General features: G+C 49.8%; 1 protein-coding gene across 1 annotated transcript; it reads left to right on the forward strand.

Moving 5' to 3' along the window:
* Nucleotides 1-693: 693 nt before the first annotated feature.
* On the forward strand, nucleotides 694-14,689 carry SERPINA12 (serpin family A member 12). The gene is made up of 5 exons (XM_055304464.1): nucleotides 694-907; nucleotides 6,149-6,799; nucleotides 8,446-8,716; nucleotides 12,420-12,567; nucleotides 14,182-14,689. The coding sequence occupies exons 2-5, from the start codon at nucleotides 6,166-6,168 to the stop codon at nucleotides 14,371-14,373; spliced, it is 1,245 nt and encodes a 414-aa protein (XP_055160439.1). The 5' UTR covers nucleotides 694-907; nucleotides 6,149-6,165; the 3' UTR covers nucleotides 14,374-14,689.
* The last annotated feature ends 221 nt before the right edge of the window (nucleotides 14,690-14,910 follow it).

Here is a 14,910-nt window from a genome sequence, read left to right on the forward strand (position 1 = left end):
GTCCGCTCGAGATTCTCTCTCTGCCCCTCTGCCTCTCCTGCTTGTGCTCTCTCTCTCTCTCTCTGTCAAAATAAATGAAATCTAAACAAAACAAAACAAAACAAAACAAAACAAAACAAAACGAAGCAGGTGCATTGGGCTTTTCCATCCTGGGATCAGCGGGTTTGAAGGAAAGAATTTCATTTTATTTTAAATCTTCTAAAAATTAATTCCTAGGTAATACCCCTTCCTTAAAGACAACTTGGAAAATGCAGGAAAGTCCAGAGGAGGTGGCGATAAACCGTCCAGGCTCATTCCTCCAGGGCAACACACAGCAGGAAAGCAATTTGCGATTTTCTGGAAGGATCACAAACTTTGATGTGAGTGATTCCCCATTACCCCCAACAGAAACTACCTGTTTCATTGTTCCCCTTCCCCCCAAAGGACTCCAAGTGAGCAAAGGTAGTACAACTGATAGACATAGAGTACTGAAAAAATAGCATAAGAAACAAATGGGGATTAATGGGAATGACCCCAAGAAACCCAGTCATCAACATCTTCCCATCAATGACAGCGGTGATGTTTGGGTTGAATATTTAACAACAATCTATCCGTAGAACACACCAGGTCCCAGGCCCACAGAGATTGGGAAATGGGCTCGTTGCAAAAGATATAAATGGACTTCATTAGAAAAGCCACAGCCCAAGCAGGTGTGGTCTAAATATCGCGCTGCTGCCTCCGGGGTTGAGGAGAAGCCCCCGAGGAAGTGGTGTGGCCACTGCTCCTCGAGTCCCATCACCTGCCCACTCAGGCCAGCTAATTTTATTGGCCTTCGGTCTACTTTACCAAGAGGCTATGGAAGTATAAATAATAAAGCAAGAAAAGCAGATCCATTTGGCTGGCGCAGTGGATTTCTCCTGAATGTGCTGTGAGTACAATATCTTCTCTTTGAAAAAGCTCAGTGCTCTTCATTTGTTTCTTTGGGTATTTTTTTTTTTTTTTTGTATACTCCATACAAAGTTTGCTTTTGGTTGTGGGAGGATGGAGTGCAGTCCCAGGGTGGGTATCTTAAAGAAAATTCTGGAAGATTTCCGGATCTGGGAAACCTCTCTCCTGAAAAGTGCACTGGGCATTTTGGGGAGCCCTGATTAATTTTTGTGGATGTTGACCCCCCACCCCGCCCAGTGCTTTTCCTAGGCAAAAAACTTTGATAGGGGTGAGAATGGGAACTGTTCCAGGATAAGGTCTGGTCTGCCCTTGCCCCATGGTTCAGGCTACACTCAGCCTTGTCTGTGGGCTGTTTCTATATCTTTATCTCTCTCCGAGGAAAGGAGCTGTCTCTGCCAACCCACGATTTCATGGAGAAAGGCAGGCCCAGCAGCCGGTTCCACACACTGTTGCAGAACTGCCTTAATGAGTTGGATTTGCACTCTGATCCATCAGAATGCATGTCGTGACCTCAGCTAGCTTCTTTGTCCTCTGGGTCTCCGTCTCCCTGTACGGCACGAGTGGACCTGAGGTTTGCTGGTCACTCAGCCCTTCCAACTCATGTATCCCCTCATCCTGGAACGAGGTCACTGAGGGCAGGAGGAAGAGGCCAGGCAAAGAGCTGGAAAGTGCTTAGGATCTGGAGAAGTCTGCGGGGCTGGCTGTGGGCATCACCTCCCAGGACAGAGAGCTCCATGTCTGGGCTCCAGGGAAGGCTAGGGGAGGGCATTGCACCGGCGCCCCTGTGTCTGGTACAGAGTGAAGGCTCAAGATAGCTCTTAAAAGAATGAAGGCAGAAATCTCCAGGGCAAATTTGGGCTGAGATGATGAACTTATGTTCCACCCTCTTTGTTGCCCAGGAAGGAAGCCAGAGTCTACCACCATACTCACTAGATTTCACAGGTCTCTCTCGTCCAGCAGGGGAGGAAGGCTATATCTCACCACCACCTAGTTCTCAACTTGCTTCCCAAAATAGCATCTAATATGTTTAAAGCCATCTCCCCTTAAAATGATATCATCCCTTAAAATGGGTGGGCCCCAGAGCAGAGCTGGGATGCATCCTCAAACCCGGGGCTTTGGGGCTGGTCTTCTGGGATGCCAAGGCACATCTTTAGGAAGGGTCCCTCACACCCTAGATGCCCTCTGAGGGAAGGGCATTGAGTTTATACAAGTACCATGCCCTCTGTTGGAGACTTCTGGAAAGAACTGGAAGGAAACGGGTCTCAGAGGGCCTGGGGTTCCTTGGGGCAGGACAGGACACTTCTGTCCAGCCTGTGCAAGATGAGGCTTCTCACTGAGAAGGAGGCGCTGTGGTTGCCCTGCTGGCAGTCACTCCTTAGGGTGCAAGCCCGTGGGGAGGGCCATTTGTCCAAAGCACCCTACACTTTATAGTCTCACCTGCTTGAGGTCGGACACTGCAGGAACTGGGCAGTAACAAATAGCCCAAACCACTCTGCACTGAGTAGTTCTGATTCTTGCTCCTGCTCTGTTTGGTGCTGCATTTCGTCTTCCCAAACCACCAATGATAGGAAGTATAAAAGGACATTTTTGTTGAACATGCTATCCTATCCCACTCTCCCCACTCCTGAGTCTATTTGATTAGCTGATTCCAGTTACTAAGCTCATCAGGATGGTGTGAGGGGCAAAGGAGAGCCCCCCTCCCCAGGGACCCCCTCTACACATGCAGATGGTGGACACCTGTGCTCCTCGGTCCCTCAGAGGGCTCCTCACCTGCCTTGGGTCTGTCTTCAGGAGGCATGACTCCCGAGTCAGGGCCATACTATTGCATCTTTTCATAAGAAAAAGGGATTGTTTTCTCAAGTTAAAAGGGAATGTGGGAGCAGGAGAGTCAGAGAGGAGTTACAATACTGATGGTAGATTTATCTGCCCCATGTGACCTCTACCATGTTCAGGTCCTATCTTGTTCCTTTTCTTCCTGATTGTGTTTATTTATTTTATTAGGATGACAACCACACACACACACACACACACACACACACACACTCCAAACTAATAACCAACAAAGAGTTGCTCAACATGGGCAGCCTATCAATTTATTGGGAAACAACCAGTTGCTCAGCTGTTTTAATGAATGGAATAAAAGTTAGCCTCCTCAGGCATCTGGGACTGGTACCCATCTGACAAGTTTGAATCAAGTTTGGAGCCTGTGATGACAGCTGGAGAAGCCCAGAAATGGGGCCAGTGTGGGTTGTTTTGGGGGAAGAAAGCCTGGGTTGTTGGGACTCCGTGGGGCAGGGCCAGGGGCTGGTGGGGACCACCATGACACAGGTTCATGGAGGTGGGGGAAGCTGAGCCCCAGCCAGGGTGTGGTCGGTGTCTCCACAGCCAGGGGAAGTGAGGTGATTAGCAACATCTAGTGGGGAGAAAGCCAAAGTATCACTCCCCTCACCCATCATCACTCTAAAAGTGTGTGGGGGTATGTGTGTGCTCACCATCTGTGCCAGAAGCTTCCAGAAGCTTCCCTCCTCTGCTCTAGGTTCTGGCTCTATACCCAGACCAAGACTCGGCTCCCAGCAGATTGCCCAAAGACTTTCCATCTCACCTGACTGGTGGTGAACCTACTGCTGAGAATGTTCTCCCCATTCCTTGGCTGAGGTGGCTAACTTCTGCACTCCTGGGCGTTGGGAAATAGTGCCCATGCAGGCAGTGATCTACTCTGGAATGCAAAAAGCTTCTATTTTTATTTCTTTTCTTTTTTCCGAATTTTTATTTAAATTCTAGCTAGCTAACATACCGTGTGATGTTGGTTTCAGGAGTGGAATTTAGTGATTCATCACTTCCGTACAACACCCAGTGCTCATCCCAACAGGTGCAGCTTCTATTTTTAAACCAGGCCGACTCTGTAAACAGTCCAGTTCACTAACCTGAGAGATTGAATCCTTTCTACTTTAAACTTTCTTTCCTTCATCTGAAACATCCTCAGGGGTTTTACAAATCTTGCCTTCTATAACCGTCTTCAGACAGTCCCTAGAACCCTTGTCCACCACCAGCTGTGTTTAACTTTTACTAAAATGCATGTCAGAAGGAGTGAAAGGTGCTGAGAGATCACCGAAGCTCAGAGAGGAGGCATCCTTTTCAAATGTCACACAGCAGAAAGGCATGAGATCAAAGTCTGGAGTCCTCACTGCTTGGTAGTCCTAGAATTTTTTTATACACACCTGTATTTGGTAGGATGCTTTTGGCCTTGGGTGGTTGACTACGTAACTCACACCAGCACAGTTGGAAGTCTACAGGCAGGATGGGCTCCAAGTTTGCCTAATCTGTGGCTCCAGCTCTGACTTCTCTGCAAAGCCCTGCATGCATACACACCTTCCTGCCCAGGACATCCAGAGAAAGAGAGAGGGCGGCACCCCAATATGCCATCACCTTCATTGCCTCACTTAAGTCATGTGCCCCTCCCAGAACAGCTACTAGGGCAGAGCCTCAATCAGTCATGTGACCTGGTTGGATTGGGCTCAACTTCTGAGTCACCCCAAGTCAAGGCCCCTTTGGAGCTGGGGATGGGGCCCTGCCCCTGAGGCACATGGGCTGTCTAAGGAGGGGGAGACACCTAGAAAAATAAAGTTCCATTAGAAGATGGAAACAATGAGTAGGATCCACTAAAGTTTTCAAACATTGGGTCAGAGCCTCTCTGAAGACCCTGTGTGCTGGGCTGAGGGTTGTGTCCACAAGACCCGGAGTGGAAGGTTTGAGGGAACAAAGAACTTGGCGATTCGGGGCACTCCCAGTGCAGGTTCTATGCAGGTGTTCATTCATCATTCATTTGGTCAACTGGAAAGAGCCTACTCAGTGCCCGGGCACCAGGGATTTAGCTGCGTGGACCTTGCTGGTGCCAGGTCCAGTTCCCCTTGGTGGGCGGTGCTGTGAGGGTTAGTTGCTAACAGCTCGCAGCTTCTGTCCCCAATCCAGAAGACTGCCTCTGGTGTGTTGGAGCCAAGGGACCCTAGAAGTTCTACCACAGGCCCTGCCTCCTGGAGGCAGACTAGCCACTGACAGCTGGCCCAAAGCCCTGCCCCTCCCCTCTCAGGGTGGATGTTGCATGTGGTTGATGCTCTAGAGCCGTCTCCTGTGAAGCAAGCCAAGTCTCCATATTACATGGGACCTCATCCTTGCTTGGAATATCAACCTTTTTGGCAGCTCTCTGTAGCCTTGGGGCTAGGAATGAAGGTAAAACAGAAAATGAAACTTTTGTCCCCCCAAAACTCAATCTTGTCGGGAGATGCTGAGCTGAGAAGTGGCAAAAGGGGCACCTGTCCTGGAGCCAGGCAGATGTGACTTTTCCTCTCTATAACACTGTCTCTTTTCCTGGAAAAGGTGCAGGGAAAGAAGTTTCTTAGAGACCTGGGTTCTCCTGGGATGGGTATCCATCACTGACCATGTGATCTTAGACAAAGGGCTTTATTTCTGCCAATTAGTCAGGATTCTTTTGATTATAAGGGAAAAAAAATCCAACTTAAACCAGCCAATCCTAAAAGGGAAATGTATTGGCCCTTCTACCTTGGAGAAACCAGAAGTGTGTGAACTTCAGGTAAAGCTTGATCCAGGGACTCCAAAGATGTCACCAAGTACATCTCCCCATTTCTCTCTTTCAATATTTCTCTCTTTTCTGTCCTTCTATTTATGGCAACCATAGCCACATTTGGTTCTGGAACTATATCACCAAGCCGGACACCTTAGAATTAAGAGTCCTGTGCATTCTCAGGGAAGGATGCTGACTGATCTGATTCTGGTCACTTGCATTCCTTAACCAATCAGCATGGCAGTGGATGCAGTATTCTGATGGCCTAGACCTGGTCACACGCTCACACTGCGGGGATATTCTTACCAGGCTCCAATGGAGTGGAGGAAGCAGTTCCTCAAAGGAATTGAGATACCATTACTATAATTTGAGGGAGAAGAGTACAAAATCAAGAACTGTCTTCTACACTCAGCTTTCTCATTGATGAAATGGGGACAACCATTTCTAGTTCTCTGGGGTGATTGCAAAGCATAAATGCCAAAATGGATGTGAAAGCATTTATAAACCACCATGTAAATCACATGCTAGTGACAGTATTGCTTCTTTAATATGGTCTTCCTTGTGGGTAATATAGTGTAGTGACAATGGGGTTGTTTTGTTCTTTTTTTTTTTTCTGCTAATCTCAAGTCTACTACTCAACAGGACAATCTCCAAGGAAAATGAACCCCATGCTGGGCCTGGGCCTACTTTTTGCTGGCCTTCTCACTGTGGAAGGTCTTCTGAATTCCAAGTCCCCCGCGAAGTATCGTGGACCCAAGAGCCAAATCCAGTCATGGAAGGGAATGAAGGCAGCCGAGGAGCTCACAAAGCGGAACACAGACTTCGGCTGCAAGCTTTATAGGAAGCTGGCTTCCAATAGCCCCAGAAAGAACATCTTCTTTTCCCCCTTGAGCATCTCTGCAGCCTTCTCCATGCTGTCTCTGGGTTCCCAGGACTCCACCCTGGATGAGATCAAGCAGGGCTTCAATTTCAGGAATATGCCAGAGAGAGACATTCATGAGGGCTTTCATTACCTCATCTACAGGATGAACCAGGGCAGCCAGGACCTCGAACTACACCTTGGAAACACCTTGTTTATCGACCAGAAGTTGCAGCCAGAGAAGAAGTTTCTGACAAATGTCAAGAACCTGTACAGTGCAGACACTGTCCCCACCAACTTCCAGAATTTAGGAGATACTCGGAAGCAGATCAATGACTATGTCAGTCAGAAAACCCAGGGGAAAATCAACAACCTGATCAAGAATATAGACCCTGGCACTGTGATGCTTCTTACAAATTGTATTTTCTTTCGAGGTAAGGCTTGGAGCATGTTGGGAAGGATAAAATTTCCAGTAGATTTGGATTAAAGATCTGGTTGGCCACGTGCTTGCTCTGCGATTTTGAATTCATAATAATTAATCCATCAGAATCCCATTTGTTCTACCTGCAAAATGAGTGCCTTTATATATAACTCATTGGGCAGTTATTGGGACTCAAAGTAAAAATGCATGAGAAATAAATTTGGGGAAGTCTACATCATTCTCCATATGTGCATTTTCATTATTACTGATTATCCTAACACAATGTTGGTCATAGAGGTTGGAGTGGCATCCTTTTCCCCATTTCTTAGATAAAGAAAGTGTAATGTGGAAAGGGATGAATGGACTTTGAGTTACAAAGCCAGTGAATCAGAGTCAGGACTAGAACTCACTTCTCTTGACCCACAGGCTGTGCACTTTATGTTACTCCAAGTAGACACTCAGGATGGTGACGGTGTTGATGGTGGTGATGATGTGCCTCTGTTTCCTTGTCATATTTTGTAAATTCCCCAAATCTGAGGGTAAGAGACCAAAAAATAAGATGGAAAAACATTCCCAAATCCAAGCTTCATCCCTACCACCACCCCCCCCACACACACATACCACACACACACAGCACTCACATGCCACATGCACACACAAAGTTTGGCCAGAATGGCTAAGAAGCAGAGGCCAACAGCCCTAGGTCAGGCAAGATCACTGGGGGGCTGTCAGAGACATGGTTCTGAATATGGAAGTTCAGCTTTCCTGAAATGCACAGTGAGACTATGGCGTAGAGGAAAAAAGCAATGGTAGAGAGGAGATCTGGAGTTTTCTAAAGTCCCCACGTCACCTAGATTATAAAAGCAATGGCAACAGTGATGCTGACGATGACTAGCATCCACTCAACACTCACTGTATGAGATCACTGAGCTGTGCTGCCTTTCCCACTCAGTCACACAGCAGCTCTATGAGGTACCTGTCAAAATCTTCCTTCTTCTGACAAGGACGCTGAAGCCTAGAGGGGCTAAGACACTCGTCTAAGGCCATCCTTCCAGAACAATGAAGCCAGAGTTGACCTCAGGGACTTGGTCCTCAGGGGCCCCTATGGGGGACTCTGAGGTTAGCAGGTGTGAAAAAGCCCGGGTCCAAGTTTATGCCTAATGGCATCAAAGAGTTCCCACGATCAAAGAGGAGGGGTCCAAACACCCAACTTTGAGTGTTCGCTGCTCTTCAGCAGGTTCTCAAAAACAGCCCGTTCCATCAGTTTTCTCATTCCTACATGAGAACAGCTACTCTGGGACTGATGGAATAGGGTATTTACACTCACATCAGACCCAAACAGCTCCCACTAAGTATAACCCAGGCCCCTCTGCTGGGACACAATCCTCAGGAGCATCTGGGCTTCAGGTGGTCCACAGGTTCCCTCTCAGCTCAGCAGTTCTGGTTGTGGCTTCTTTGGGAACAATCAGACTCATCCCCATCTTACCAGGAGTTTTCAGAGCATGGCACAAAGACAAGGACTCCTGGAGACCTGCCCTGACATCTCAGAGTATCCAAACCCCCTCCTTGAATCCATGTGGACAGAGACCAGTAGTTATCTGGGTCCAGTAACCTCTTTCCTTTCAGGACACTCATGCCACTTTGTCCTCCAATCTTAAGCCAGGTGGCAACACGAATTTGATCCAAAAATAACTAAAGAGGAAGACTTCTTTTTGGATGGAAACCAGCGAGTGAAGGTGCCCATGATGTTCCGTGGGGGCATGTATGAGACTGGTTATGATGAACAGCTCTCCTGCACTATTCTGGAAATGCCCTACCAGGGCACCATCTCTGCCACCTTCATCCTTCCTGATGAGGGCAAAATGAAGACTGTGGAGGAGGCCTTGAAGGCAGACACTTTTGACAGATGGAAAAAATTAATCACTCGAAGGTACGAGGGTGCCTGGCACATGTGGCTGCTTCCTTCTTCCTGCCTTCCCTTCCACTCTTTGCTTCTTCTAGCCCAGATTTATTGAGCTCATACCCCCTGGCCAAGTCCTATTCTGGGATCCGTGGTGAATTTGTATTTTGGTAGGAAGTAGACCAGAAAAGAAGTCATAGGAATATAGTGAAACACTTTCTCTTAGAGGGAGATGCATTTATCACGGGAGTGGAGTGGACAGAGTAAAACCACGGCAGGCAGTGGTGGTGGAGGGGCCTCCACAGAGCCAGTGGCTTGGAGCTAAGTCTTTAAGGCTGAACCGTGGCATGCATGGATAGAAGAGGAATGATGGAATCCTAGGCAGAGAGAAACGTCAAGGACAAACACAGGCTGTCAAAGGGAGCTGTGTATTGTACAGAGTCATGTTTTTAACTGTACTGTCATAACAAAACCAGTGAAATGTGTCACAAATAAGTTATATTAATAATAGTTGAAGGACCAAAGTGAGTAAATATTTTTTTAAAACCCCATAAAATTAGATGTAAGATGAGCCTACAAAATTCTTCTCAGGCATTTGCTTACCAGTAGATTTTCTCAAGAAGGGTCAGGGCTGGGGACTTGGCAGTGTAGACTTGGGGAGGAAAGGTGTCTGGATGGTCACCTCCCTGCTCTGAGCACTGTCCCTTCTCCCTTGCCCCCACCATTGTTCTCCACTTGAAGAGTCTTTCCTGACAGCGTGGCTGACACACTGTCGGGAGCTGAGGAGGGTTCTAGGGGAGGTAGATACGAGGCTAGAATGGAGCTGGGGCTGCTGTGGGTGCTCTTTCACATGAAACACACCCTCAGCAGTGGGCAGAACATATCTTGGATATCTAAATTGAGCTGCAAGCCCCATAAAAGAGGAATTCCAGTTCTGAATGCTTCAGATAAAGTCACTATATTGGGGGGATGGGAAGAAGAAGCAGGCTAAATGGTAGGTCATCCCAAGAGGACTGCTATGCTTGGGGTCTGCACAGCACCCCCTGATCCTCCCTGCTGAAAAACAGGGCCTGCAGTGGTGGGGGGAGGCAAAGTCTGGCCCCTGAAATAGGAGGAAGCATCTGGGTTCCAACCTTAGCTGAGACCCAGTGTTCTCCTCTATGACATGGCCCCCTAATGCTGGCCTCATAGGACTCTTGAGAGGATCAAATAAATGTGCCTTAGCAGAGCATGACCCCACCGAGGGTATGTACAAATGGGAGGTTGTCTGTCCTTCCCCTTATAAGAGGCAGGACTCCAAGGTTCTTAAAAGATCATCTAGACCTCAGGTTCCTTGAGTGATGGGTGTCCTGCAGATCTGGTCCTCCTCCCTACTAGGTGGACCTCCAGGATGGTGGCCTGTTGGTTGAAGATAAAGGCACATCCTTCTTAACACAGGGACCCCACCAAGGGGACTGGCAGTTTCTAACCTGTGCCCTACAGATTCTGAGTCCACAAAAGTGTCTTGGGGAGTGAGGGATATAGAAGGTGAAGGAAAAGTGGGCTCCATGCCCACCACCCCTGCTTTATCCAGAAGTCCTGGCTTCATGCAACATGGGATCCAGAAGGTCGCATTTCCTTTAGTATTCAAATTATGATGATTTGAGAGCCTGCAATATGATTAGGGGGTCCCAGCATCCTCATCTCCAAGTTAATCCTGCCAATTTCCCATGGGGTCAAGCCTACCAGCAGACTAGCTCTAAACTGCATGCAGATGTTCCCAGAAGACTGTTGCAATCTCTGTGGCTTCAGGACGGGGATCCACACTCCTCCCTGTGCCCCCTGCAAGTGTGAGATGGGCCCTTTGAGATTTCCAGTAGGCCAGCACAGGCCTTACTGTAGGTTTGGGTTTCACAGAACCAAAGTTCTTCGCAGAGGCCCAAGGATACTATGGAGCACAGATGCAACTTTCTGTGCAGGGAGTACAGGCTGCTCTTCTGGGCTCTTCTACAGCTCCTGTCCTGCCTCCCCCTACCACATTGGGACTGCAACCACTTCCCAGTGGCCTCCTGGCACCCACTCTGGTGCCCCCCACTCCCTACCACCAAGAGTATATTTTTCACACTGCAGACAAATAACCATTTTCAGCCCTAAGCAAGAGCATGTCACTCAAAAACCCTACTGTGGTTCCCCACTTCACTCAGGAAAAAAATGATCCAGCTTGCCTGATGCCTTTGCCTCCTTCAAAGTTTCTCAAATCTTCCCAGTGCCCCAGCATTACTGATTCCTCCAAAGTGATCTGTATTTTACTCCCTTGCACGCACTGGCTTCTTATACACAGACTCCCAGTCTATATGCATCGATGCTCGTGGGCGGCTTTTCATCGTGTGGACTTTCGTGTCTCTCTTCCTTCACACTCAAGGGTTTTGCCTCTTCTGTTTAACACATGCATCTAAGCATCTGATGTGTATACAGGAGGCACTCCATTTGTTGAGCAAATGAATGAATGGAAAGGTAAGTCATTGGGCCTGTGGCCGGTACTTAAAGCCATGACACTAAATGAGGTCCCTCTGGAGGGAGGAAAGATAGAAGAGAAGAGGACTGAAGGGTGAGGCTTGGAGCATCACAGACAGTACAGGTGGGCGACTAGGTGGTGCCGGCAAAAGGTGAGCGGGGGATCTGCTCTCCGAGAGCGGTCTTTTGGGTCAAGCAAGCTGAGGTCAGCAGGAACCCCGGGAAGTGGAATGTTGAGGGCAAGGGCCCAAGTGGAGTGGGCTGAGGCTGTAGGGGGTGGAAGTGGAGCTCCCTGGCAGAGACAACTCCTTTCTGCTATGAAAGGAAGAAAAGGAATGACCCGGCAGCTGGGGAGGCGACTCGGGGCCGGTGGAGGTGTGTTTGCTTCTGTCGTGTAGGATCGTGGTTATCGGAGAACACGGTGTGTTCCCGAGGATGATGAAGCAGACACCGTTCCTGATGGATGGTGTGGAACACAGAGGGATGCAGGCAGGAATGAGGTCCTAGGTAGGCAAGAAGGGACAGGGCTCAGGGCCAGGGGACAGGAACCCACGGCCAGGCCCAGGCAGGGGGCGCCAATTGGGTCCCACCCCCAGAGCACCTGAGGCCCTAACGGGGTGTGTGTGTGTGTGTGTGTGTGTGTGTGTGTGTGTGTGTGTGTGTGTGTGTGTGTGGAAGGAGGAGCACCTGCTGGCCAGGGACTGGGAGCACCCAAGCCCAGTTGCTTTACGCTCTTACTGCCCCCTGCCTGCTGTGATGAGCACTGTCATTTCGCCCAAGTGGCTTAGGGAGGTGAGATCATTTGCTCCAAGTCATGGAGCCCGTGAGAGTCAGAACGGATCTGAGCTCAGGTCTGCTTGGCCTCAGTCCCCAGGCCCTTGCCACCTCTGGCATCCAGTCTGCTGGACCAGGACTGGCTCGGGGCTTGGGCAAAGCTGGGACTCTCAGGGGAACGACACCTTCGTCTCTGCCACCAAAGGGGCCCTGAAACAGTGGGACTTGAGACCATTTCTGTGGGCGAGGGCTCTGGGGCAGGTTTGCTAGGAAGAAGGCCCACAGTTCAGAGAGCGTAGGTGTTTGAAGCCAGGGTCCCAGGGTCAGAGTCCCTCCTCGGTCTGGGGACAAAGGGTCTAAGACCTCCAGGGCTGGGAAGACCGATGTCTCATTTATCACCAACCCTGCGGCCTGCTGGGGAAAGCAAGAAGACCCTGCCACTCACTTGTTACTCCCATGTCCCCAGGGTCGTAGATGTGTCCTTGCCCAGGTTCTCCATCACTGGTAACTATGATCTGAAGAGGACACTCTCCTACCTGGGTATCACCAAAATCTTTGAGGAGCATGGTGATCTCACCCGGATCTCCCCTCATCGAAGCCTGAAAGTGGGAGAGGTAAGCCTGCCTCGCCTGGATGCCCACCCTTCCCACAAGAAGCCTTTGCACAGCCCTGGGCCAGAGACCCTGTCACAGCAGCTGAATGAGTCTTGTCTCACCACCAGTCAGGCCGGGCCCCAATCCAGCTCTGTCCCTAACCAGCCTTGTCATCCTGGGAGAATCACAGAAGCTCCCCAACCTTCCCATTTCTAGGCTTTAAAGTTGGAACTATCAAGCTCCTGGTGCTTGTTTGGAGGTCGATTCTATGCAACAAACAAGTGATCAAGCCTGGAACATTTATCAGGCTGAGAACCAGTCTAGGTTTGACCCAGAGCCTCTTCTAAAGACCTCACAGTAAATTGCAAACATGCTCTACATGAGCAAGAGATGAGCAAGCCAAGGGCCCTGTGGTTTCTAGCCAGGCTGAACACCTGCCTGCTGGGGTGCACAGAGGACCATGTGGGGTAGGCCCCCCAGGTGTAGCAGGTATAATACAGGACACCCAGTTAAATTCAAACTTCAGGTAAGTGATGAATAATTTCTTTAGTCCAAAATATTGCATGGGATACACTTATGCTAAAAATATTCAGCATTTATCTGAAATTCAAATTTAGCTGTCCATCCTGTATTTTACCTGGCAACCCTACTTTTAAGGGCATTGGGCATTGGGGGTGGAGACCATCTTCCAGTAGTAGGAGCAGCTGAGCCAAAGGCTGGACTGCAGGAGAGCTTGGCGACCCAGCCAGTGGGGATGGGGGTGGATGCTAAGTAGGAAGCTCGGACCAATCCAATCTGGGAGAGATCCTAGCTGCCAAGCTGAGCTGATACTAGGCACTGATTAGGATTTCTTTTCTAGTTTGCAAGAGGAAGGAAGACAGTTAATAGAACTTTCTTGCTCTTAGGTTCTCCTGCCATAGACTTCCCATCAAGAAGAGTCAGTGCCAGCTGCCCCTCTCCTGTGGGCCTTTATTCAGTTCCACGCCTCGCTTCCCTTCCGCAGTTAGGTGTGCCCGTGGCTGTGATTCCTTGTGCCAACAATGGCTATGGGCTGGCCCACTAGTAAAATTGTTAGGATGTTGTAGAATGGAATGAAATGCGTCAATATGTGCAGAAGCCCAGCTGTGTCCCAGGGTGGATCACCGCAGCACAGATGGGGGTGCTCTGGGGTGTATCTGGGGTCTCAGTTGTTTCTGACCCCTCCTCACCCCAAATCTGGCTCCTTCCTCACCGTCTGTCCCCCAGGAAGCTGAGAGGAGGGTGGGCAGGCCTGGAGGCTTCTTAGCTCAAATGCCATCACCCCCTTTCCATCTAGCTAAGGTTCCACAGACTTCTTTCTGCCCTTACACTGCTCAGCACTTCCCTGTAATTCTCAGAAGGACAGCGAACCCCACCCCGTCCTCCCCACTGCCACTGCTGCTCCCCCAGCCTCATTATTCCCTTCTTGCCAGCTCCGCTTGTCCTGCATCCTTCCAGCAGTGACAGCAGAAGAGCGAGGAGCCCCAGGGTGGCTGGCACCAAGTCACATCACTGCTGTGCTGGGCCACCCTGGCTGCAGCCTCTCCTTCCCGGGGCCTCTCGTGTCCTTGGCCCAGACTGGCTTGGTGGCCCTGACCTCGTTCCCAATTCCCACAGGCGGTGCACAAGGCGGTGCTGAAGATGGATGAGAAGGGCACAGAGGGCGCAGCCGGCTCCGGAGCCCAGACGCTGCCCATGCAGACGCCGCTGCCCATCAAGTTGAACAAACCGTTTCTGGTGTTTATTAAGGATGATGTTGTGTCCACCATAATCTTCTTGGGAAAGATTGTGAATCCTACTGGGAAATAAGGGGGAGTTCCAGCTGGCTGCAGACCCCAGCGGCAGCCTGGGGCTGAAAATGTCTCACCTGCCTGAGATTGGGATCCCAGGACCTTCTAATCTAATCCCATGCCTTCATGAGCTCCCCAGGCCACTGTCCAAACAGGCAGCACCACTGGCCCTGGGGGCTTCTGTGTCCCCCCCATCCTCCCTCAGCTCCCTCCCTGCCTGGTCCAGCATCCTTGGGCTTAGATGCCCTACCCCCACCCACTTGGCTGCCTGTGATCTCCCCTCCTCGGAGAGGCAGACGGGGTTTGTGATTTAATAAATACACCCTTAGTTCTGCTGTTGGTGAATAATTTGGGGAAGCTATGAGACAAGGCAAGTGCCTGGGCTTTGGAAAGAGAGAGAGACCTGGGTTCGAATCTTTGTAACAAAGTATCTTTGGGAAAGCCACATGCCTCCTCTGAGCCTCTAGATCTGTATTCCTGGAAGGAAGTCAGTGATCCGCCCCTCTGGGGCTCTGAGAAAACATGCATCCGGCTGTAGAAAAGCTAGTTCTGTTTG

The sequence above is a fragment of the Nyctereutes procyonoides genome, unplaced genomic scaffold (genome assembly GCF_905146905.1).
Source record: "Nyctereutes procyonoides isolate TBG_1078 unplaced genomic scaffold, NYPRO_anot_genome, whole genome shotgun sequence".
Lineage (NCBI taxonomy): Eukaryota > Metazoa > Chordata > Mammalia > Carnivora > Canidae > Nyctereutes > Nyctereutes procyonoides.